This window comes from Colletes latitarsis, chromosome 5 (genome assembly GCF_051014445.1).
Source record: "Colletes latitarsis isolate SP2378_abdomen chromosome 5, iyColLati1, whole genome shotgun sequence".
Classification (NCBI taxonomy): Eukaryota; Metazoa; Arthropoda; class Insecta; order Hymenoptera; family Colletidae; genus Colletes; species Colletes latitarsis.
Window position 1 is genome coordinate 38,252,698 of NC_135138.1, and position 24,564 is coordinate 38,277,261.

The following is a 24,564-nucleotide window of genomic DNA, read 5'->3' on the forward strand; positions in this document are numbered from 1 at the left end:
CCTTTTACATCCTTAGAAACTAGATTAGTCATGCCAAGTAATTATTTTGTTTAAAAGAAGGACGAAGCTAAATCGTGGGTGACGCGACGCGATACGACGCGATGCACCATGCAATGGTGCAAGGAACGAAAGACGCGAACCGAGTAGCGAGGTCAAAAGGGTCAGCTCGTTGCCTCTTGGCAAGTCCGATCGAAGGGTAAGGGAATCGACGCACCCAACACGGGTTCCCCATTTCCCCCAAGCAGCCTGTTGGGAGCCAAATGGACCCAACTCGGGATGTCTGACAGAGAGAGGGATCCCGAGTTGGGGCTACCGTAGACAGGAACAGTCCCTGATCCCCTCTGCGGCCGAAATACCCTTTCCCTTGGATCGTCTCGCTAGAGGACGGCAACTGACCCTTCGGACCAGCTACTCGGCCGATCACTTGCTTTCTACATGGAAGCAGTGGTGATCGGAGGGGACGGGAGACGAGTGAAAGAGAAGCTACTTGTTATATAATTACTTGGCAGGACACGCGACTACACTAAAGACTTAAGTCTAAATACCAAGTAATTATTTTGTTTAAAAAGGGATGAAGCTAAATTGTTGGAGACGCGACGCGACGCGATGCTGAACCGTGCAGCAGATCTTCGGATCGAATCGACACTACCCTTGGTAGATTGATTTCTATTTCTAGAAATCGATCTATCATTGGCAGGTGACTAGATCTTTCGGACAAACTGGACGGCCGATCACATGTTTCGTTCGACGAAACAGTGGTGACCGAAGCAAGAAACGAGAGAACGAGTCGAGAGAAGCTACTTGTTAAATAATTACTTGGCAATATTGGGAGACGCATACAATAGGGACTTAAAATTAACGTCGAAGCTCGAGTCTAGTCAAGTTGACGCTAAAATTCGGACGATAGAAGGAAACAAAGTTCCTTGGATGTTCTACCAAGCAATTATATGGTTAAAAAGAGGGATGAAGCTAAATCGTGGGATACGCGACGCGACGCGACGCGATGCTGTACCGTGCAGCGGATCCGAGGATCGAACCTACTGCCCTTGCTAACTCGATCTCAACAAGAAAACAGAGAACTGCAACTCCGAATCGAGGTCTCCATTTCTCCAACGCAACCCGCCGGGAGCCCGAAGGACCCGACTTAGGCTGTCTGACAAAGAGAGAGTACCTGAGACAGAGTCGACTTCCGCTGGAAGGTATGCGTTTCCGCAGAATACGGAAACTCCACACCTTCCAGCGAAGTGCCGTTTTCCCTCAATCAAGCTTACCAAGGGAAGGCGATTAGATCTTTCGGACCAGATACACGGCCGATCACATGTTTCAATCGATGAAACAGCGGTGACCGAAGCTAGGAACGAGGGAACGAGAAAACGAGAAGCTACTTATTGAATAATTGCTTGGTACAACGCAGAGATACATATAATAAGGAAATCTTCGACGTTAATTTTAAGATTCGCGACGAAGCTTAAATCTAATGTACTTGGAATTAAATGTCCCTCGGCGGTTGTGGCGTCTTCCCTCGATGTCCTTGCGATTAATCTAAATTGAATAATCTAAATTGAAATCAAAACAAACATTTATATTAGTGTAATATAGAAGGAAATTTAATAAGGAAATTTAATAAGGAAATTTAAGCTGAAACATAAAAATAAAAATCTTATATTAATCAGTGTCATCGAAACAAGTATGGTATATGCATCGACACAATATTAGAGATATCAAAACGAACATTCGTAATAATGAAAGAAACTTGGATCGAGACACCAGATTGAACCAACCCCAAACAATCAAACGAAATGGAAGAATCAAACAAAGTACCTCCGCAGATCATTACGAGAATTCGAGCAAGAACGTAACCACGAAAATCTTATTCTAATCAGTGGAATAATATGATCGAACATACATTATTATATCCCGCAATATTATACATATCAAAGCAATAACATAAATTCGACAAACAATGTACAAGTAGAAACAGAGAAAAGGAACATTTATAATAACCAAATAAAATCAGATAGATAAATAAAATTGAATTCACATGAAACAAACAAATAAAAATAATAGAATAGAAATTAGTGGAGTGGACTTACTACTTGTTGTCAGTAGGATAGGATAGTTACCACATAGGAGAGTTACCACTGGGCCAGCTGTAAAATAAGAAAATATTCAAATTATAGCAACATCAGTTAGGCAAGCAAGGCAAAATCAGTTGATTCAAGCGAAATTGGTATCAAATGAGAGAATAGAAGAGGGGAGAGAATTTTTAAACAGTTCTTACCGTTGGTCATCACCGTCCGGCACTGGTCAGTAGTGGTCAGTAGTGGTCAGTAGTGGTCAGTCATCGGATCTCCACTGGTCAGCACTGGTCAGTAGTGGTCACTCCTGGTCAGTCCTGGTCACTCCTGGTCACTCCTGGTCCCCCCAGTGGTCAGCGGTGCACGAATGGCCTGACTTCGGCCCGCGAGACCCGATTCCCCTGGATGCTCCAGGGGTACTGAAGAACTTGTCCAGCGGTAGTCTTCGAGTGGGGAAGTCGAAGAGTGGGGAGGCAGTGTCAACGTGAAGAGTTAAGAACCGCTTGGTCTAGAGAACAATACTATTTCGATTGGTCCCATCTCTTGACCGTTTCTGGATCTTCACTGGACCGCTGACCCTAATGTCAACCTCACTGTTGACCACCAGTGACCATAAGCTAGTCATTGTTGACCCACTAAAACGATTACGAAGATTAAAGCCTTCTTACGAGGATCCCCTTACAATTTGATGCACGATCTTTTTAACATTTTGTTCCACTTTGGAAGAGTGTATCTCATGTCATAAGACACTCGTGGTACAGCAATAGCGTTCATCCTCCTAACGATAGGTCTATTCTTTACCTCGTTTATGTGTAATAAGTATGCATGAGTTGAAAAATAAAAATGCCTGGGCAGTTGCGACTAAAAATTAATAAACTCTTGCTGTGGTCAGACTTTACGTCCTTGTTAAGATGTTAATGGTTTCTTAATGTTATGTCTACGAAGGTTAGATATCTTCGTCTCTTTTACGCATACTTTGGCTGGACGTCACACGAATCAATGTTATAATGATTGAAATTACAGGTAATCGCGAAAGTTCATAGCGTAGATGGCCCTCGCGCGTAGTAAATTTGTTCGTGCCCTAAGAAAAGGCGAGAGAACGACGGAGTTTCGTATACTCGTTAGATTGAAATTTCCTTACGCTCGAAGAGGCAACTTAATTGCAGTAATGGCATGATTAATCATATATACTACATAGTAATTATATGCTGGTTCTGGTAATATACATTAATTACTGTTCAATTTCACGCTGCTGTCGTGCCTTGATAATGCCGACAAATTCAACAAAGGAAAACGAGAATTTACGTTAATTGTATTCCATTGAATAAGCTGTTTAAATAATTGCGGAATCGCGACCTCGAGTAAAAGAGTAAGATTGTAAAATGCCGCGAAATCACGGATATTCTTGCGACGATCTTCCTTTTTCGAAGTACAGAAAGGTGAATACGATTTGCAAAAGTCAAATGCCTTATACAACTATCGACGCTGTTTTATAGAAAGTTTGATCGGAACGATTATAGAAATTATTTCCTCGATTCTGTTTTTGGAGCCCCAGCAATATTTTTATCGAAACGAACGCGAAAAAGAAGAAACTCTCTTTGATCGAGAAGAATACGTATCGATTCGTAGAAAATGGCCAACTCGAGGGTTTATGAAATTCAATACTCGTTAAGTGACGAATTGATGAGCCGTATAAATCGTAAAAAAAAGGAATCTCTATTGCACATGTTTCCGCGCCTTTGCCTTTATCGTTCGTCGATTTCACTTTGTTAAAAGAAAGAAATCACTCGTAAACGTTTTTTTATATCGGCGCATCTCGAGCACGCGCTCGAAATATTTCAACGAGCGAGTTTGAACGCGCGATACGAAACAATTATTTTCATTTCGCAATATCGAGCACGTTCTTTCAACGCGTTCGACGCTGAAAGCGTTTTGTGCTCCGAACACGTTGTTATTCGAAATAAGAAGTTTAGTTTTACATTGCAGAGACCGAAAGGATTCGAGGGACTCTCTTCGAATTTCAAACGCACGATACAATTTCTTATTCCGCATTTAGAAGCGTAACGCTTGGTCCTATTCGACAGAAACGATATTTCGAGAAGTACAAGTCTTTGAAGGTGTTTGATTAATCTTAAATTTCGACGTGTATAAAGAAGTCGATCAGGGACGTGGCAAAGGTACACACAGAAACAAAAGTATTAAAGCAGGATTGGTTTTTTCTATGATCTTTGAATCGTAAAATCTCATTTGGTCGGTAGTTCGTATTCTGGATTGAATTTGATTCCCAAGCTTTAATGTTTGATTCAGTCAGGGATTTCTGTTTTCCCGCGCGGCCGTTTCCTTCAAACTCGGCTTTCCATCCGATAATTACCCCCCCTCCCCCCAGTAATACCTAGGTAATTACCGTTGCTGCATTTTTCCGACGATTGCGAGAATTAATATCCTCTTCACCCGTGACGGTGAATTAATAGAATTTCGATCGATTAGCTGCTTCAAAGAGAAACTCCGCCCCTTAGCCGGAACGCAGAAAATCATTATTGGCTTTTTCGATTTTCGTTCGTACGCGTCGTTGACTTTTCTAATTTCCGTTGGTTCACGTCCGCGCGAACTATAATTGCGACGATTTTCCTAAAATATGCGCCGAGTTTACCTTGTTTGGATTTTTTCGACGTCGCGCACGTGCGCAATAAATTTCAATGGTTCGCTGGAACAAAAGTTCCGCTCGTTCGTTTGGATTTCGTTCCTTTTTTAACTTCGAACAAGACTTACGCGGCCGTAGAATTAAAAACTTATGGAGGAACGCAGAAAGTAGCGATAGTTTTTAATAAAGCACGATATTCCTTTGGTTATTGTCTCGGTGTGCGTGATCCATAGCGATCGGAATGTCTCGACAGCAGGTCAGATCGTTCTAATTCGACGTTGGCTGAACCGAACCCCATTTCCGCAAGGAGGGAGCGCACTGTGTGCCATCGAAATCAATCGACTTCCATTTTTAACGAGATTCGAAGTTGACCATTCAAGGGGTGAGGGTCTAGAGGCAACCACCGGAAGACGAGAAACGAACAGTCTTCCTCTGTGGACGAGCAACAACGCGAATTGATGCATTCCTGGCCCGTGGCAGGGCTTTCGATCGATAATGCACGCGGCCGTCAGTAATTTATCCGGGAGGCAATTTTCGAACGCGACTCGATCTGGGAATGAAATTCTACCGGACTGAAGAGCGAGGATTACACTGTCCAACAGATAGATAGCAACCCTCGCGCCTCGCCACTCTTTAGTTTTTCAATGATGCGCTTAACGCTACGACTACCACCGTAGATCATCGTATCGCTTGTACATTTCGCTTATTTAATTATTTAAACCGGTGAAAAAAGAAGAAAAATCGTCATCTTACGATCAACGACTAAATGGTAACGAAAGAAGCGACTACATAGAAGCATTGCAAGCTGAAAAGTGTAAGTGTGGGGCCCTGTGTTTGCGTGGCTGGTCTATAAGTGCTTCGAGAAACTCACTTCTGACACATAGAAATGGTTAACGAACTCCAGTGTGTAGACACCGTGGGAAGTTTTATCGACTGGTCTATAGAAGGACGTCAACCCCGACTATGTCTATCCAGAAATACCTTCGGAACGCAACAGAATTGTACGAGCTCCTATTCGTCGTAAACGGCTGGGATAAACGCGGACCGAGTTATTCCGACGCAAACTTCCTAAAGAATCCCGTTAATTTTCGGCTCCCCGAAGACTCCGTGGGGCACATAATTAATAATGCAAAGTACTGCCGTGATCTAACTACTTTCGAGCCCCGACCCGACTAAAACTCTACCCCGAGAACCACCGAAATACAATTATATCACTGAAACTAATTTCCACGGGCCTCTGAAATATAATTAACTTTACGTTCGAGGTTCCTTCGGAAAATTTCGTTCAAACATCGTAAATTTTGCTGACATTCGTCGCGGGGAACGCGTACCAGGACGCACAGAACGAATTCGAACAAGCTAAAGAAACGTTTGAAATTCCGCGAGTCTTCTTTAGACAAAACAATAGGCGATTTGCGAGCCGCGCGCGAAACTTGGCATCTGGCAACGTTTTCATGGACGTTTCTTTCCAGTTTCGTTGCGTTGTCTTTTTCTATATCCCGGATACTTTCTGTTCTTTTTCGGGGTCCGTGAACCCAGCTACGTGTTCCGAATACAGAGCAAATGGAAAATTTTGCGATAGAAACTTTTCGTCGGAGGGTCGTCCGGTTAAAAAATTCCTCGAGCACACGTGTGCTAAACTGCAACGTTCGTCGAACGATACTTTAGACAATATTCTGAATACTGATATTACGATTGTTTTCCGTTAAGCGACGCGGTTCATAATACACGGTTGACGCGCCTGTAAACGTCCGTTTGATAGAGCGCAAACCGAGTCAGCGTGTGCTCGACAGCGGCGTAAAAAAGGAGGATCGCGTGTAAACGTAAAAGCAAACAAGAAAAGAAATATAAAAGGCGCGGTACAGTGCGAGCATCGCGATATCAGCGTATCTAATTTCAGCGAATGGAATCGTGTCAAGGCCCGACGCCGCGTGAATCGTGAATCCGCGAGGGTGGAATTTTTCCGCGGCGACAAACGGAACGGAGACGTTGGAAAAAAGGAAAAAGAAAAAAGGTATCTCGATACGATCCAGGGAAATAAATTCGCCGGACATTGGGACCGGAGCCAATCCATCCGAGAATATTCAGGATTTATCGCGGTCGTTCCGTTATCACCGCGAATACGCCCTCTTCGTTCTCGATCGTTCCGGAACTTGATCGCGTCCCCTTAACGATCGAAACAGAAACGAATAACTTTGCGTTCGTTGAAATCAAAATTCTAATTAGGATTCGACGGTAGAATAAAAGTAGTATAGGGGGTTATTTCGGACTCGACGTACCAAACTAACCCCCAGACCTTAAACTTGGCTCGAACCAGGTTGATTTCGGGGTACAAAAATAGTTAGGACGCGACTTGGATTGTGAAAGAGAGCAAAAGTAAATTCGATAGATTAGCAAACGCGTTTCTTAAGAGAAGCAACTTCTGGATAGCAGGAAAACGATCAAGGCTCTGATAACTTCGACAAACTCTACCGATACGTGTTTCATTTTTCAATCTATATCACTATAATTACAAGTTTGTTTAGAAGCTCGAGAGGAATAGCAATCTAATAACGAGAATGTTGACACCGGAATCGGTCGCCTTCAAAATCGATTACTATTTGATCGATTAGAAACTAACGAACGATCGAGCCTCCCTAATGGTTGTATACGAAACAAAATAACTAGGAACGTTCGAAAAGTACGAACGATAATTTTTAAAAGTAATTTATGCCGTAAGAAGGCAACTCCCTCGAAAGTTCGTTGTTATTCCCTTTCGAGGTAATTTCCATGAAACGGCTTTTGTTTTCTCCGCAACGAGGAAAGTTTCCATCGATTCACGATACTTAACCGTTGGAAAAATTTCAAATTCTCTCTGCACAGGTTGCTGAATATCGATCATTTACCCAACCACGTTCTGGTCATTGCAGGTTCCTTTTTACTCTAGCCCCAAGTTGCCGATATTTTTGCAATTTACATATCAGATTCGATAGAACGCCCCCGATATTGTATTTTCATTTTAAACAGAATTAATCTACAACTATTCGCGAATTAGAATTTTACAATACGTGGTAATCATAATATAATTGAATTGTACTTTGTTTCGTAAAATTAATAGAAAGTTCTAATGAATATTTGCTTATATAAAAGAAGTAAACATCGACAGGGGAAATATTAATAAGAAATATCCTATACGCAAAAGGTGATTATATTTCGGAGGCACGGGTTAATAAACGACGATTCTAAAGAACAATAGGTCGTTTTACTTTGGACTCGAGATTCGAAATGCGCAAAAACTCGTTAAATTCGAAAGAAGAGAGAATGCAATCCTATCGCGTTTTTGTCTTCGAGATCTTATCAGAGCCCCTCCTGCTTCCGGAATTTTTCGTTCATGGTACTTTAATTCTCTTCTCTTGAAAGGGATTCCTATGGAACGACTTTCCCCGGGAAAAGAGAAAATCCAATGTTGCGCGGAGCAGCGGTCCAAGGGAAGAATTAATTAAACTTCCCTGCTCTGCGCGCGAGAAAATCTAATTAAATAAACAAATTTGAATGGAAAATATCGATAAAATCAACAGGGAAGTATTATCGAAACGCAAACTTCGGTTTACTTTAAAATATGACGGTATAATTGTTTTTTACAGTTTAAATTATCAAGAAATGTAAAATAAACTTTGGCAATTTGGATACGAATCGCGATCAAAATTCGTTATCGACGATCGACGTTAATGATTTTGAAGCAGCGAATGTCATTAAAGGAAACGATCGACCAAAATTATACGCCATTCAACGAACCGAAAATTACGCAAGCGATTGTATTATAAATATTAATAGTAACATTAAATATCGTCGACTGTACGCGGGCATCAAGAATTAATTTATTCTATTAAAAATATCAAAACATTTTATGTCAGCGCAGCGTCGAGCTGGAGCTCGTATGAAATTAATGATCGGTCGCGTACCGGTTTTTTCCCCAAAAACTCTACGGATACAGTTGCGCGAAATATCGAAGATTTATTCTGAAACAATCCAACAAATCTGGGTCACGAGTCGTCCCGGATGATCGAAACGCAATGCAATTGTTTGTGCTTCTTGTTTGTCGTATTATTCACTTGTCCGAGTGTTTGTTAAATCAGGGCGAATTAACAAAACAATAGGTTTTTGGTGAACGAACCAAGTGTTACGGTCGAGCGATTTGGCTCAAACGGGGCTGATAAAAATAGCCTAATGCAACTTTTAAATTAAAACACGATCGAAAAGTATTCACCCTGTGGATACCCACAACAACTTACATATGAACAAGATATTGTTTGTATCTTTTAAACGTCCTTATTGCACGATTACCGTACGAAAGATCAGTCAGAAATTATTAATAAAATTACATTCGCGTACGGATGGTGTACGCGAGAAGATGGATTAATTTTACATTCACGGTGCGCGAGTATGATGCAGTTTCTGATTGCGCGATCGAATTAAATCCGCAGAACTCGCTGGAAATTCATGAAAATCCGCGAAAACGCTCCGCTGATTGGAAGTTCAATTAGAAACTTCGATGTTTTCTAATCTCGGTCCGAGACTAACACGAACGAAGCAAATTGCAAACAGTGCTCGAATTCGATTCGAACTTTTGCCCACTCCGGAAATCTTTCTTCCGTTTATTTACTATGGAATTTATTTTAAACGTTAAAAAAGACAGGGATTAACTTCGAAACGCGACGAAGAAATATTCTAAAAATACGGTTTCGCTGCTCTTACCGATCCCAATAGTTAAGTTCTCGAACCCTTGTACCAAATGCAGCGATTTTAATTTGGCAACACGATCGAATGGATTATTACGGTGTAACGATCATTGGACAAGACAAACACGACGGTGATTTGATATGTACACGTTGACCTACATGACGGAACAAGCATGCGAGCACACGAGGATCGCTTTGGAGGATGCATACTCCAGTAGCAACGTGTGAGATTACATCTCATTGATAGTATCATCCGAATTTCACGGAACGCCTGGTCCTATTAACGTTATCACTGCCTAGTAATTTCCTTCTGTTCGCGCTTTTTAATCATACAACATCCAATTCGATTACCACTACGATCAACGATCTAATTGTAGCGATCCTATACTGGTTTAAATTAATTCTATTTAGAATAAAACGTGCTGTTCCAAGTTATCCTTATATTAAAATGTGAACAATTTAGATTTTTAATTCAAATAGAATTATATCGAAACGGAAGAATTTGTCACAGCGTCTGCGTACGCTAACAGCGAGCAATTCGCGTATTTTAGAAACAATAAAGTCGCTCGTTATACATCCAGGAAGAAAGATGGAGGGTGCTACTAATGAAGAGTTATTATCTGTCCGAGAGGTTCGTTAATTATCAGGGCAAAGATTTAATAGCCGAGCTATTTATTACTACGAATACTTTTGACGGCGAGATTTAAACCGGCTTACCGAATGTCTCTATATTCCTTAAAACTACTTGGTTTCGCATAAATCACGCGTATTAAAGTGTTTTCGCGGTAAAGAGGGAGAGAGACAGAGCACAGACGGATCGAAAGCAGAGTTCACGTGGACGCGAACGGTAAATATCGTCGGAATTCCACGGAGGCCAGTCGATCCTCGGTATTCCATCGAGGACGATAGATACAATGTGTGCGCACGAAAACATTGTGCGATTCTATGCGTCGCGACAACTTGAATTGATTGTGAGAAAAAGAGGATGTTCGTAATCCGAGGAACGCGTCGAAGGTCAGAACCTAATATTATCAGGGTGGCCAGGGTGGTAGACGTATCAGCAAGGACGACGATGAGCGAGGTCTTGGATCGCATCGTTCTTTCCTCCCCCCTGCGTCTTACGATGTTTATTTGCCCTGAAAATAACTTATGGCGACGCAGGATCTTAATAGTTCGTAAAGGGATGGTCTATCAAGGCTACTTTGCTCGAGTCGCCTTACTTTATTCGTCTAACGTCGAAAATTGAAGGTCGCTAGTTCCAAACATTTTCGACGACATCCTAAGAAATTGCAATTTTACTATCACCCTATTTCGGAATGTTTCGCGTCACGAAATAGCGAGCGATTTGTCAGCTCGCGTGCGATTGTACGGTTGTCCGAGTAACGGTAACGAGACGCGGCAATTTCACGCGTTATAAATTTCAAGTTTCACGGACACGCGCGATTTAGCGCCAAAGAAAAGAAAAAAAAAACCCCCGTGACGAAGCATCGATTTCGCCAGCGCACGGTCCTTTTTCCCCTTATTTTAGGGAGGCGCGAGGGGCTGGATTACGTGACAATCGCGAATCCAGCGAATCGGAACTAATGCTCTCGGGTCTCGTCGAAGCGCGTCGCGAAAAATATTTAATATTAAACGTTGTTGAAAATTTCGTTTCGCGATCTTTACAAATCTGTGCTTCGTACGAGTAACGATCGCCAAATTGAAGTCGAGAGATGTACGCGGCAACCGGTGCTATTGTCTTGCGCGCTAATTGAATTCCAGGTACCTATTGTTCGTCCCCGTAATATCGACAAATACAAAAAAATTACACTCGTGCGTTCCCGTTGTTTTTCTTTGCTAAAATTGCATAACTTTGTATGGAAAATAGTAACGGTTTCAGGGTGGAAAGAAAAATAATCGTCGATCGAAGCAGAGCCGATTCGAATCTTCGTAGCGGTGGGAGGATCGCTCGGAGAGATTTTGTCTTTGAACGAAACGCAGAAAGTAAATGAGCTACCGGGAATAAGGGGTGAGTTCCCGGCGCTTTCGTCGAGAAACGAGGGAAAAAATGGCCGAGATAAAAGCCTCCATTGGTGTTGCAACCGAGCTTCCGTGTCTTTGAAAGGAGAAGCGTTTCGCGATTTCGAACGATTTTAAAAGGCTCTTTCCTGCACCGAAATCCTTTTCTATAATTCGTTTTTTGCGCGGACAAAGCGTCGGGGGGCTCGTTTATTTATTTGTCGACCACAAAGCGACATTTATCGAGCCGTTTCTTGCGATGACGTCCAAGATAAATATTGTAATTATTCGTTAACCTTAGATTTACGGTTGCAGAAGATGAAAGTATCTTCGATCAATGTCCGTGAATCAAACGTTAAACGTATATTACTTTTCAAAGGATTAGTCAAACGTAAGAACGCGAGAGAGGAAAGAGAATGACACGGTGAGCTGTTAGAATCCTCGTCAGCGAAAAGTTTCAAAGGACACGACGTCCTTGGACACGATAGCCAATTCTCGGTCCATTACGTCTCTGCGGGTCGAAGTGATTAGGCAATGGCTGTCGGTGACAGCGAACCTTCCAGTCGATAAGTATGTCTAATTTGATCGATATCGTCGTGTCGGTGCACGAACGAAGAATTCGTCTTCTCTTCCAACTGCCAATCCGACCGAAAATAAAACACATTTTACGGCACGTTGCCGATCCTCTGTCGTCTCGAGAGATTTCATTCTGAAATGCCTGACATTTTCGAATCTCACGACGAAGCTACATAAACATCGACGAAATCGGTGCAGGCATCTTCTAACGCAAAAATCTGTTGGTTCTGTCATTCGTATTGTTCTATAAATTTAAAATGCATACTACACGTTACTAAAATAAGATCGTGAAAAACCCTGGATTGTCTTCAAAACGCTCAACGCCTCTCCACATTAATCTACTTCAAAAATACATCTCGCTACGATATCTCCTCGCTCTAGCTATGTTTATAGCGTTATTATATCGTAGAAACATGGTTAACAGATAATATTTTCTCAACAGAGCTCGCCTTAAACGGTTATACGATATTCCACCAGAGAGATTCTAAAGATAGTGTTTCCGGTAAGATTCGCGGCATATTTATCGCTTTAAAAGACCGTTCCTAAAATGTTTTCCTACCAAGTTACGAATCTTTATCCTCGAGGCGAACTTACGAGCTACGGGATAGCCTAACAGACTCCCAAAATTTATTGGTTATTCCATAGATTCGTATAAAGGAAGACCACCTACGGCAAAATTTTCTTTGAAGCCATAATACCGCTCTCTTCGTTAATCATTACGTCGGTGCATTATGATTTAACGCGTAGAACCCACGAGCCATGAAGATGAAGTCGACCGAGTGCACATGAGCGCGCGTAAATCGAGCGTAGGCACGATTGATGGCGGTATCGAGCACATTACAGGTGGTAAAAAAATATGGAAAGGAAAAAAGTAGCGTAATATTTATAATTCGAATCGACTCGAAGAGAATCTCTAATGATTTACGTACGGTGGATGAAATTTCTATGAGAACATGTTTACTTCTACGAGTCCATTTATTCTATAAATAAATCAAGTCGAGAAAGAACATGGCATTTGAAATAGCGATGTTATTGTACAAGTTTCGTCGACTGTATAGGCGATGAACTTGTCTCCGTGGCTAGTCATTCACCGAATATTTGAGATGCGTACGTAGCTTTGGGTTACTGGGTCGGCGTCCACGCTCAATTCGCCATCCAGTGCCAAAATTAGAAGATGCACGTCCGAATCAATTTCACCTATGGCCACCGAGGCAACCGGCACGACAATCGATCCGTGGCAAGAGAACCAGACTCACAGACGACGTATACGAGTAGACCTTTCATTCAATGTATTTTTTCGGCCCATTTTTCCATTTTCGTGTCACTTGCAACGTTACCAATAGATTTCGAAATAAACACAAGTGCAAGCGAATCAGAAAATGAAATTACAGAAATTTTTGTAATTTTTTAACGGAACGAATCGATTAATTTTTAGGTCGGTATGACGGTAAATTTGGGCCAGGAAAGTTCATAAGGTTTAAGGTCTACTCGTATAACTTGTCTGTGCCAGAATTTTTCCCTCCGACTGTTGGCAACTTGAGCGAAACCATTTATCCGCGAAGTAGCGAGCAGTCAAATTAGAAACCTTCATTTTTCTTCATCTATTCTAAAATTCGATTTCGAATTTCGTATATTACGCATGCACGATAAGAGCTGCGAGAAACGATTGGATTTCCGCAGTTAAACTCGTGGGAAAATTTCCCAATCGATACAAGTCACGAAATACACGTGTTGATTAAGTATCAGCGTGACTCGCAGTTTCCTTCTACCAAAATATCGATGATACGAGAATCTGTCTCTGCGTGTATTTTCGGCCCTTACGTCAACAAAGAACTAACTATGGGGTTGAGAACGGAAACGAGAAATCGATCGACGCTATCAGAGGTTACGAAAATATAATTCGGAGAAAGTTTCTTTTCCAGAATGTTATCGCACGAAGCACCAAAATAACACGGCCAAGTACAGAGTAATGGTAAAAATAACTCTTGGTCGAACGTAGAAAAAACATATATCGTCGATCCGGAGAACGGGTATGAAATAATCTTTTTCCACGTAATATCTACGTTAGGTAATTAATAAAGGAGACGATATAATATAATTTTTGAGATGGTAATAGAAGAGAAGAATACTTTCCATCTGTTTTCAATATAAATAGAAACGGTTTCAGATTTTTAGCAGCACGAAGCTCCCGCAAAATGGAGCCGATTCTAATTTAAAAGCTGCATCAACTTCCCTCTTGGCATTGCCAAACGTTATTTTTTGCGGAACTTTATTTCCGACCGAGGAGCGTACCGAACTTCCAGATAATTTATACGTCAATTTTCCCCTGCAATCCGTCCCGCGTGTGCGCGCACATAAGCAGAAAATAAAGCCGGATATCAAAGCGAACACCCCAACCAGCTGGATATTACTTTGCATTGCGCGGCTGCTTTGTGGATTAAAATCGTAAGATGACGGGCACGCACATGAATTTTAATTTGACGGGTTCAAGAACCACTTGAAACCGGCGAAAATTATGTCTGCGATTAATAGTTGTCTATTACGCGAACAGCAAGCTCTTGTAATTCATAAATTATTTAACAATTTTATCGAACGGAACGGAACGCACGCTTTGATTACTGGTCCCATCCGATTTATTTCCCCGATAGCAAGTACCTATTTTCCCTTTGACTGGTCGCTGATTCGCGAAACGATTAATCGAGAAATCAATCGGAAATCAAGTTGCTCCTTTGAAGAGCGAAGATCCGAGCTTTAATAATCCTGATTAGAGGACACGGTGAACCGGTGACGTACGCGCGACTGATAAGAAACGACGTTACACGGAATTTTCCAAGTCGATAACGGATTGGAGTTTCTCGTGCCGTCACGCGGGAAACGAATTGCGTGTCGTGTTTCATTAAATCTGCACTGCTCGACGAAACACGTGATTTTTGTACGAAATCGTATTTACGCGACGAACAGCCCTTTTATCGAGTCTAATTGTTTTCTTCTTTTTACTTTATCCCTTTCAGCGAGTAGCAAATCAAACAGAAGACTAGTATTCAATTATATCTATTATTTGAGTTAGAATTTGGAGGAGTAAACGAATTTGAAACGTTTAATAATTATTATTTGCCTATTCTCTAGAACAAATTAACGACGTATACGGAGCTCTACGAATGGTGTACCAAAAGTGGGCCGCAGAGTTAATGTCATACTGTTCGTGGATCCATATTTCGCGTTCGATGGTAATTACACACCTGTCGTGCTATGCCGCAAACATGATTGTCGAAACCACGTAGCAAAGGACGCCGCTAAACATGACAATAACATGTACACGACGCTAAAGTGGAAATAACACAACCCTAATCAAATTTTAGAATCATTGAGAAAACGAGTATTACTCGATTATTGAAAAATAAGAAGCAACGTCTTTAGGGCGTCCAAGTACCACATAGTACCAGTTAAGGGTTTAAGTAAACGAAAATAACTACATTTATTAAAATATATTTAAACAGGACAACATCCAACCATCGTTGCCCCAAAGTTAATATGAAAATGACACTTCATATTTTCGTGTTTCGCTTTAAAAACATTTCTATCTTATATACGCAGAATAAATATGCAAATTACTCTGCATCTTTATATATGTATGTCATAAAATAATCACTAATGACTATTTATACTTCTCCTGTACGGTATTATCAGAAGAATCAAACGTTCACAAGCGTATACCCCGCGATGTACATATTTTTTCCACTTTTGTTCGGTAGCTACTGCCCAAGAAGAATGCCAGCGAAAGTTTTACCCGGGAAATGTGTTTTGCCCCGAAAGGAGCACGGGGATGAAAATTTTCTAAGCTCGTGTCACCAAACAAAGATGAAACCCTGCTGTGTCGGCGATCGTGCGAGATATAATGAAGCACTCACGCTTGACAAAGGTATTCGACATGATCGTATCGATCGACTATGAAATACGAGACGTGGACGGTGGTCCGTAACGTGTCTCATAAATCTTAACTGTACCGTGTTACCGTAGAATGTCGAAAGCCGAAAAATTGATAACAATTTCGAATAAATATATAAATGGAGAAAGCGTAACGACGAATCCTGTGTCTCGAATGAGAAACAGTCCTAGTAATTTCATCTAAAAGCACCCCTCGAGGAGAAGAAAACAGAGAAGCGGGGGTGAACGTTAAGAGATTAAAGATAAACAATATTCCAGCCAAGCGTTTGCCGAACAAAGATGTAAATTTGCTACAATTTCCATAAGAGACATTGGTTTGTTTCTCCTATACTCGTTGATAATTAAAACAATAAACACCCTCTTCTGTAGCTTTCATTTTCTATATCTATACGAAGAAAGGGGATGGAGAAAGCTTCTCGAAGTAACACAAAAGCTCGTGCACGCAAACACTCATACATAATAACGCGATAACGAAAAGAAAGAAACGTCTCTTCGAAGGGGAGTTTCTTTCCTTTAGGTATGAGAAAGCGTCGAAGGAAACGATGATTCGTAACGAGGAACGAGGTTCGTTTCAGCGAGTGTTTCAAAGAAACTTCGGAGAAGGTGTCTGAAAGGAGAAGGACAGTGGATAGAGGTAATTAGGCGAACGACATTGATGAAAGCGGAACGAAGAAGGGAAAAAATCAACGTACCGACGCGGAAGAATTTAATTAAATTCCTTTAGTTGCAAGTGACATTGCAGCTGCCGCGAGGAAATCGTGATCGATGATCGAACGACACGTGTCAAAGGTCGATCGAGCACAATTGTGTCAAGGTACATTTAAACCTAGCCGAGGTTCCCTCCGACCCTCCGATTTTGAACTTCAAAGTCACCGCAGCATTCAGAGCCGGTTAAACGACCTGGCCTTTCTAACCGAACTCTGCGACGAGAACGTTTGCTCTTTGCACCGTATCATCCACAGGTGCTACCAAAATAATACGCCTCCGTGCTCGTTTCATTCTCTTATCTCGACAGGTCCTCCGTTCCTGCCTTTATTTCTGTCGCGCGTTCCGAAACGTTCGATTGTCCAGAGAGTGATGTTCCGAACTACTAGAATAAATGGTTCCCGGTGCTTTCATATCGGAATTCCCTTATTTCCGGTCACGCGAGCCAACCTTTTTCGATAAATTCGACAACGAATAATCTTGCTCGACTCCTACCACCGGAACAAAATCGAAAGTTCACCCACAGGTATGCATTTTATGCGGAAAACAAGAAATAAGAAACCTACCCCGATCGATCGAATAAAGACAGTTGTCGCGAATTAAATCACGCGTTGCATAGTTCCCGTACAAGTGTGCAATTAATTTGGTAAACTTTCAACTTTCCAAGCCGTCGTTTGGCAATAGAAATTGCTTTTATCGCGAACGGGGCACAGAATGAACGGTCGATTCAAAGCACGAGTCTAATAATAGCAATACCAGCCCCGACAAATTCGGAGGGATAAACAGTCCTGAGTTTGAGTCTTTATCGTTGCAATAATCGCTGTGTGGGACTGTGTCGCGCGTCGAATAATTCAGAGAGGCTGTTTCGTGGTAAATACACGGCCCTGTAGTGGAAAACTCGTATCGGTTCTTGCGGGCAGAGGGAATTGGTGCAGCGTACCGTGTGAAAATATGCCCTCGAAGCACGCCGAGTTTCGCTAGAAAGGCAAAATTGCACGCAAACCACCGAATCTCGCGAGGAAAACAAATTTACGGCTTAATGCCTCGAATCTTTCGAGAAAAATCGACGCGATCCCCGCCAACGCGTCGTCCCTTTCCTGCAATCAGCGATCGCGAAGGCCGTTCTATCGCTGATTGCGAACACCTTCAATGTTAAATGCTTCAATTTTGATACAAAGCTTTCGCGTTGAAAATATTGATCTGCGTGTAGGAATGCGCGCAATAAAATCCGGTATTTGCAAATGGTAAGTTTTATTATTGGTAGATTTAATTTGTGGATGCGATTCTCAGCAGACTGTTCGTTCGAGGATAAAATTTATCTAAATAAACTTGCACGATACAAGTATCTAAATTATAAGAACGTTCGAAGATGCTTCTCCGTGGCGTAGAGTAAACCGTCGCAAGTAGAAAGGACGAGCAATGATCAGACGCGTCGGCCAAGTCGTACCGGAACACACGCACGTTCCAAAAATTTTTAGAATAACTTTTTCAAAAACAAACTATCCTACCAACAGACTTTATTCTTGCATTTTCTATTGATATTCTCGCGTAGAATGGCCATATTGCCGTTTGTGCCACCGGTTATCGGACACCTCGTGCGCATCGTAGTATAACGTATGCGTTTAATTAAATATTCGATTCCGTGAGTCGAGGTCACCTGCTGTAATACATTCTGGATATTCTGAGCTCTTCGCACGAATCACTATATTGTACCTTGCAATGTCTTCTTTCAGTTTCACAAAGTGACGTATTTTTCAATATTTCCACGCTCTGCACGAACCAAGTTTCTATCGTAGATACTGTAAAACTAGGAGAACTTTCGTTCGCGTTCAAAGCTTCTTTGTTAAATGCTTTCAAAAGAATTGAACATCGTAGGGTCAATGTCTGCTTTCCGTGCTCCAGTTTCGACTGTTACTTATTGGAACGTGACAACGTAGCAGGAAGCTCATGAGATTTTATACTCCGCAAAGGATGTTTATGTGCATACGCGGCCGACCCAGTTTCGAACAGTCTTTTAACACAATCGGGGAGCACATCCAAAACGACGATCTCCGATAGATAAAAACGGCTCGGAGCTAGTACGATCCTTTACTCGGTCGAGTTACGTGATCCTGCAACCGCATAAAACTCGCTGCGTACTCGTTTCCTTTTCTTTACCTCACAGATATACATACATGTATATGTATACTACCGTAAAATTAAAACGACAGCCAATTTTCGAGAAACGTATAAAACATGTTGATGTAAAAATAATTCCGAAGCGAGGAAACTTGTCAACCAAATCCCTCGTCGCAGACGATAACTTTATTACGTACAGCGATTGCGCGTTCTTGGCGCGTAGGAATCAACCACGCAATAAATAGCAATTTTGTACATCAACATCGATAATTGGTCGTTGGGTTGAAACACGAAACACCGGTTCGTAATAATGGAATGCGAGGGGTCGCACGTGCAGCAGCGCTGTTCAAAAGCCACGTTCTTTCCCGCGAAACGTGATGCACGCTTTCCACGTGAGCTACTCCCGTCAATCGATTCCGTCGTTCGACTTCTGCCACTTCGCGAAACCCGAAGCCTGTAGATATTAAAATAAACTCGACTCGATTCGTTCGCGTGTCGACCCGAAACAACGTTTATCGCGATAAAAATTTGATAATTTTAAAGACGCGTACGCGAATCGCATGCGATCGAAGTTTTATGACGCCCGTGACGCCATCTGAATATTTTACGATTCGAAAATACGATACATGCAGATACTTTCTATATTTCGAGATAACAGAATTCGACATTATTTTCTTTCACGATCTAATCGGGCAGAAAAATGACAAGACTACGCTACTGCATAATGCATGATTCAGTCGTGATTGTAAATCCTGAAGATGATAATCGGAAGATCCGTAGCTAGAAGTTTATTAAATTCATCATTGTTTCGCTGCACGTCGTTACCATTCATCGGCGTTAATTGCGCGTATACAGGTCCGACAGGGAAGCGTTTGTCGATCCAAATTGACATAATTTCCCTTGGAATTGGCGAGATTGACTCGTAAACGCAGCTAATCCGAGGAAAGCGAAACGGTAGATTGTCGAGCGTCTCGCGTGTAAAGATCTTCCGAGTCGATCGGTTCGCCGCTTGTTGATTAGCAGTGCAAAATTTCGAAACCCGTGCATCGATCGGGCAACGAGACGCACGAAATACGAAATAGAAATGCAAATATCGAAACATTAGCATAAAGACAGATTCGAGGGAACCGGAGGCAAAAGGACGAAATTTTCTTTCTCCTTTTTGTCGGTTCTTGGCCAGACTTCCTGACAGTAGTAATGGATGGTCTGTGTCAGACGCAAAATTCAATTTTATTCTCTGCCGGTAACTACCGGCAATATCCGCGAGAATTTATGCGTCGATAACGGGGAAAATTTGAAATTTCGATCCTAGCTAAACTCTATCGGCTGAATCTCGAACGTTTATACGGTGTCTGACCATTACTCGTTACTTCTACTTGTATCGGTGTTCTTAAATTTTGGTCTCTGCGATGCGTTACTTCATCTCATAAGTAAACAATTTGTGATAATAATGTAACGAGTAAAGTGGACTCGTTACTTGTTGTCAGACTAGTAGTGGGTAGTTACGAATGGGTCAGCTGTAAAATAAGAAAATATTCCTATTATAGCAAGAGCAGTTGATGATAAAATAGGAGTAGAGGGAGGAATTTTAACGAATAGTCGCCGCGCGAGAACGGAAACGGAAACGGAAAGCCGATGCACTCTGCTCAAGACGAACGTCCATCGCATTAATTCTCTTTCTTTTTTTTTTCTTGTTTTCAGCCACGGAGGAACTCGGTAGCAGTATGAGCACCACTCTGCCGTCCGCGCCGACCGAACTCCCGCAATTCCCGAAGCTTTGCGAGTTACGCCGAAAGTTTCCTGTTCTGTACCGCGTGGAGTTTCAGGTGAGGACAATAAATCCCTCTGTGCGCTCTGCCGCTCGGACCAGACCTCTCTGCCAATTGATTCGACGATTACGAGGCCCGATTCTCGCTTTCGACAACTTATGGTGCCGACACTGCGCTGGAGACTCGACGAAAGGATCGACCCGGCTGCTGGGAATCACCCCAAAAAACCTCCACTACAGCTTTTTTCTCCAGGGAACTGTACAATTTTGATTTTTAGTCTGTGCCTAATAGTTCCAGCGTGGAAGATTCTTTACGGAATAGGCAAAGAGTTTTCTTTGGCCCCTCTATCTTTTTCCAACGCTCTGTACACCACGACGAACAAATTCCAATGTACGGGAGAGCCATTTCCACTCGTGTACCCTCTGAACACATCGCGCATACATACCTCCGGATCCTACAAAGTGCCTTAAGATAGGCAGACAGCCAAGACAGGACCAAGAGACATCCGGGAGACAAAGCGATCTCCTGAGAATAGGCGGAGGAATCGAGTAACTCGGTTCAATATCGGTTTCTCATTAGACCGCCATTTCGGTGCACGTATTTTAGGACATGCGCTCGAGACGCCAAATATCTTTTGACGCCCGTCAAGCACCGTACCTGGCAATTCTGTCGCGAAAGAATCCCGCGACAGGAAATTCAACCTCCGTCCCAGGTCGCGTAGCATATTTGAAAGAGCGTTGCGTAACGATAGATCAAACGGTTAAATGACTTTGGTAATCGTGAAACACGGTAGGATAAATAAAAGTTGAGCGAAAAGGAAATTTATCTGGACGGAATCGACTACGTTCGCAGGAGCAATTAAAGCCGTTTAAACGATTGGTTACAGCTCGATCAGCAGGGTGGCGAGCAAGTATCGCCGGACACGCGATACAATCGGTAAAACGAAGCTCGGTGAACGCGATAAAGTGACCGATCGGCGAGGAACGGCGCCATTGGAACGAGTTTCCAGCCTGGACGATTGATTGGAAACTCGTCGGGCTCGATAATTTTTCGGCGAACGGGGCCGATAAGGAATACTCTTTGCAAATGGAGTCGGAATAATGTTACCGGCTCGACTGCGAGCCGACCGAAATTCAATCGGCGTCGCTAGTGGCTCGAATCCGATCGATTCTGGCGCCGGATGTTTACCGGTGGCTGGAAAATTAAATGATTATTCGTGCCGATGGCAACGAGTGGTCGCCAAATGTGATTGACATGAATTAAACGGGCGTGAGCAGTTCGACGTTTGCTGCCAGACTGCGTGCGTTTGTACCTCGACAAACAGATTGATCCGACGGAGTTCGGTATCGCTTCTCTGACGCGCGATACGTTTGTTTTCGAGTATTCGTTGCATTTATCGGGAACTCTTATCGTCGGGGAACAGTCGACGCGATACGATCGCGAAACCACCAATTTTTTTTATCGAATCGCCATCGAACCGAGGAAATAAAAACTTTGCTTTCCGTTTCAACGTACCGGCGAGAGAAACGGACGTGTTTTTAGATAGCCTCACGGCTTCTTGCTCGATTTAATAAACGCGCTCCGGTAAACTTATTTGCTTGTTTTCAGACAGCGACCAAGGTAGAAACGCACGCGTGCAGACACGCCACGAAACCGGCCAACAAGGAGAAGAACCAGAACCAGAAGTGTATTCCTTGTAAGTGTCAACTGTCGAAAATCAACGGGTTAAATCCGCAACGAGATAAAAAGAAAGCGCGGAGAAACTTAAGGAATCGTTTCGTTAACCAACTGTTTTAGATTTATCCGTAGGCAAAGGGATTCTACACGATCCCGTAAATAATTGAAGCGCGAATAGCTAGCGGGCCACTCCGTGCACCGTCCAAGGGCGACGTCGGTGGTTTTAATTATTCACCGGGTGAAAAGAAAGAATTCCGGTCGGACGACCGGTTTAATTAGAAAATGCAGTTATGTTCGCGCCTTTCGTACGCTCGCAGCCGTAACACGATCAGGGGAAAAGTTGCGCGGTACGGGAAACGTTGAGGTCGACGCGAACGGTTGCTCTCTTCGCACACGAGCACCTTGATGAAATAACGCCCGGCCGAGATTGATACGGTTTCTCCTTTTCCCTCGGAAGTGTTCGCGCAAACGAGCTCCTCGTGAATACGTCCAAACGAACCCGCAACCGCTTTACTTTCCATTCGCCCGCCTTTCGACAACTTTAATCGCGTCAGTTTTTAAAATCAAACGAGGACCACTTTCAAACGCTACAACTATCATTTTACAATGTATGCCGCGTTGTTAACGCCTGTTCGTTTCTTGGCCCACAGATGATTACAACAGGGTGGTTTTGGATACGATAGAAGGCGAACCCGATTCCGATTACGTTAACGCGTCTTATGTAGATGTAAGTAGAACACAATCGCAATCACTGTCACGAGATAACATCGTATTTTCTAAAATAAACCGACCCTAAATTCCGGCGCATGTTAATGCTGTAAAGATCAAGATCAAGGTTGGCCGTAATATCAGCCCCCGGGGACGATATCGCGGCAGTAAATTTGAATAATCCATAATCGCGTTTCTTAAAATAGACCACCGAACTGTTCTCGCGATGGTCCCGCGGCGAGAAAAGTTTATTTTAATGTCACGATACCGACGCCTGTGTCCTCGATCAATATTCTCGTTGTATTTCAGAGTATATTGAAACCGAACGCTTACATCGTGACACAGGGACCCATGGAGAACACGGTGACGGAATTTTGGCGCATGGTGTGGCAAGAAAGAGCTTGCTGTATCGTCATGCTCACGAAGACTTTCGATTTCATTAGGGTGAGGACATTTGATTAAAATGATTACGGGACTCCGAGCATACGCGAGAAGCCACTAAACAAATTTCGAAACTCCAAACACCCTTAAGAAATGTTCGATAGACGAACGGAGTAATTTATTTCTAACGAAATCGTGCTAAAGATACGTTGTATTTCAATTCGAAAAGAGTCGTAAGAAAAGTGTTTATTTTAAAGAGTGCTCCAGAGACTTTCGAGAGACGGTGTACGGTATCTCTTGCCGGCAAGTTAATGTTTTGTGTTTACGTTGACCTGTTTTTATCTCTTAAAACGCGTGTACGTTGAACGTTTCACGGGACGAGCAGTTTTTTTCATTCGAAAAGTGCAACGCGCAGTGGACGTAGAACGTTCCACCGAAGCACGTTTGCAAGCGTTTTCGCACATACAACTTTTATTTACGCGACCCGTTCATCGATTTCATCCACACGGTTTTAAGTATCTTTTGGCACGGGAACTTTTTCGCTGGAAAGCGTCTAAAAATATCTAACGCGGTGAAATCTTCCGTGCAAAAGGGTTCTCCTCCTCGTCTCTTTTCGCATAAGCAATCGTGAAATACTTAAATATTATTATTAGCGATACGTACCGGTCGATCCTCGAACGGTAACGAGCGTCAGTCGAATCGATTTCAGGTGATGTGCGTCCAATATTGGCCGGCTAGCAAAGACAAAGACGAAGAGTACGGAGGCATCGGGGTTTCCGTGTTGAAGGAGGAGGAGCTCGCCAATTTTCACATACGGACCATAAGGCTCTACAAGAAAAATGAGAACGACGTGAGTGTACTTTCCGCTGTACCGCCTTTCGCAGATTCATGCGAGAGACGTGAAACACCGTCGAGAAAGAAAAGAAATTTACTGTACGGTGCGTGCGGAGCAGGAAGCCTCGTAAAATATTCGGGAACAGAGATTCGTCTACAAAACTAACACGATATTCGATAACGTAAAGAAAAATATTGTACAAGTAATCCTTTCAAGACTCGATTTGTAAAAGCGTGGATTTTCAAACGATTCAATTTGGGATGCAAAACCTGCATGCTTTGGGATAAATTCCACCCAGTATATGTATAATACACGAGGAATAATAGTCAAAGTCTCGCTCAGCTGGCAAGAACCCGCGCGAACTCGAAACTTTGATCGCGAGTAGACTCCAGCAAGGTTCCAGCAAGACTGGTTT

At 42.6% G+C, this 24,564-nt stretch overlaps 1 protein-coding gene across 3 annotated transcripts in view; it reads left to right on the forward strand.

The window, feature by feature from the left end:
* Ptp36e (protein tyrosine phosphatase 36E) overlaps window positions 1-24,564 on the forward strand; it is a 52,803-nt gene that overhangs the window by 23,003 nt on the left and 5,236 nt on the right. For all 3 annotated transcript variants that reach the window (XM_076764564.1, XM_076764565.1, XM_076764566.1), the window contains exons 3-7: window positions 20,481-20,605; window positions 22,157-22,244; window positions 22,876-22,952; window positions 23,243-23,377; window positions 24,024-24,164. In XM_076764564.1, coding sequence (XP_076620679.1) covers window positions 20,481-20,605; window positions 22,157-22,244; window positions 22,876-22,952; window positions 23,243-23,377; window positions 24,024-24,164 — 566 coding nt within the window. The remainder of the gene's footprint in view (window positions 1-20,480; window positions 20,606-22,156; window positions 22,245-22,875; window positions 22,953-23,242; window positions 23,378-24,023; window positions 24,165-24,564) is intronic.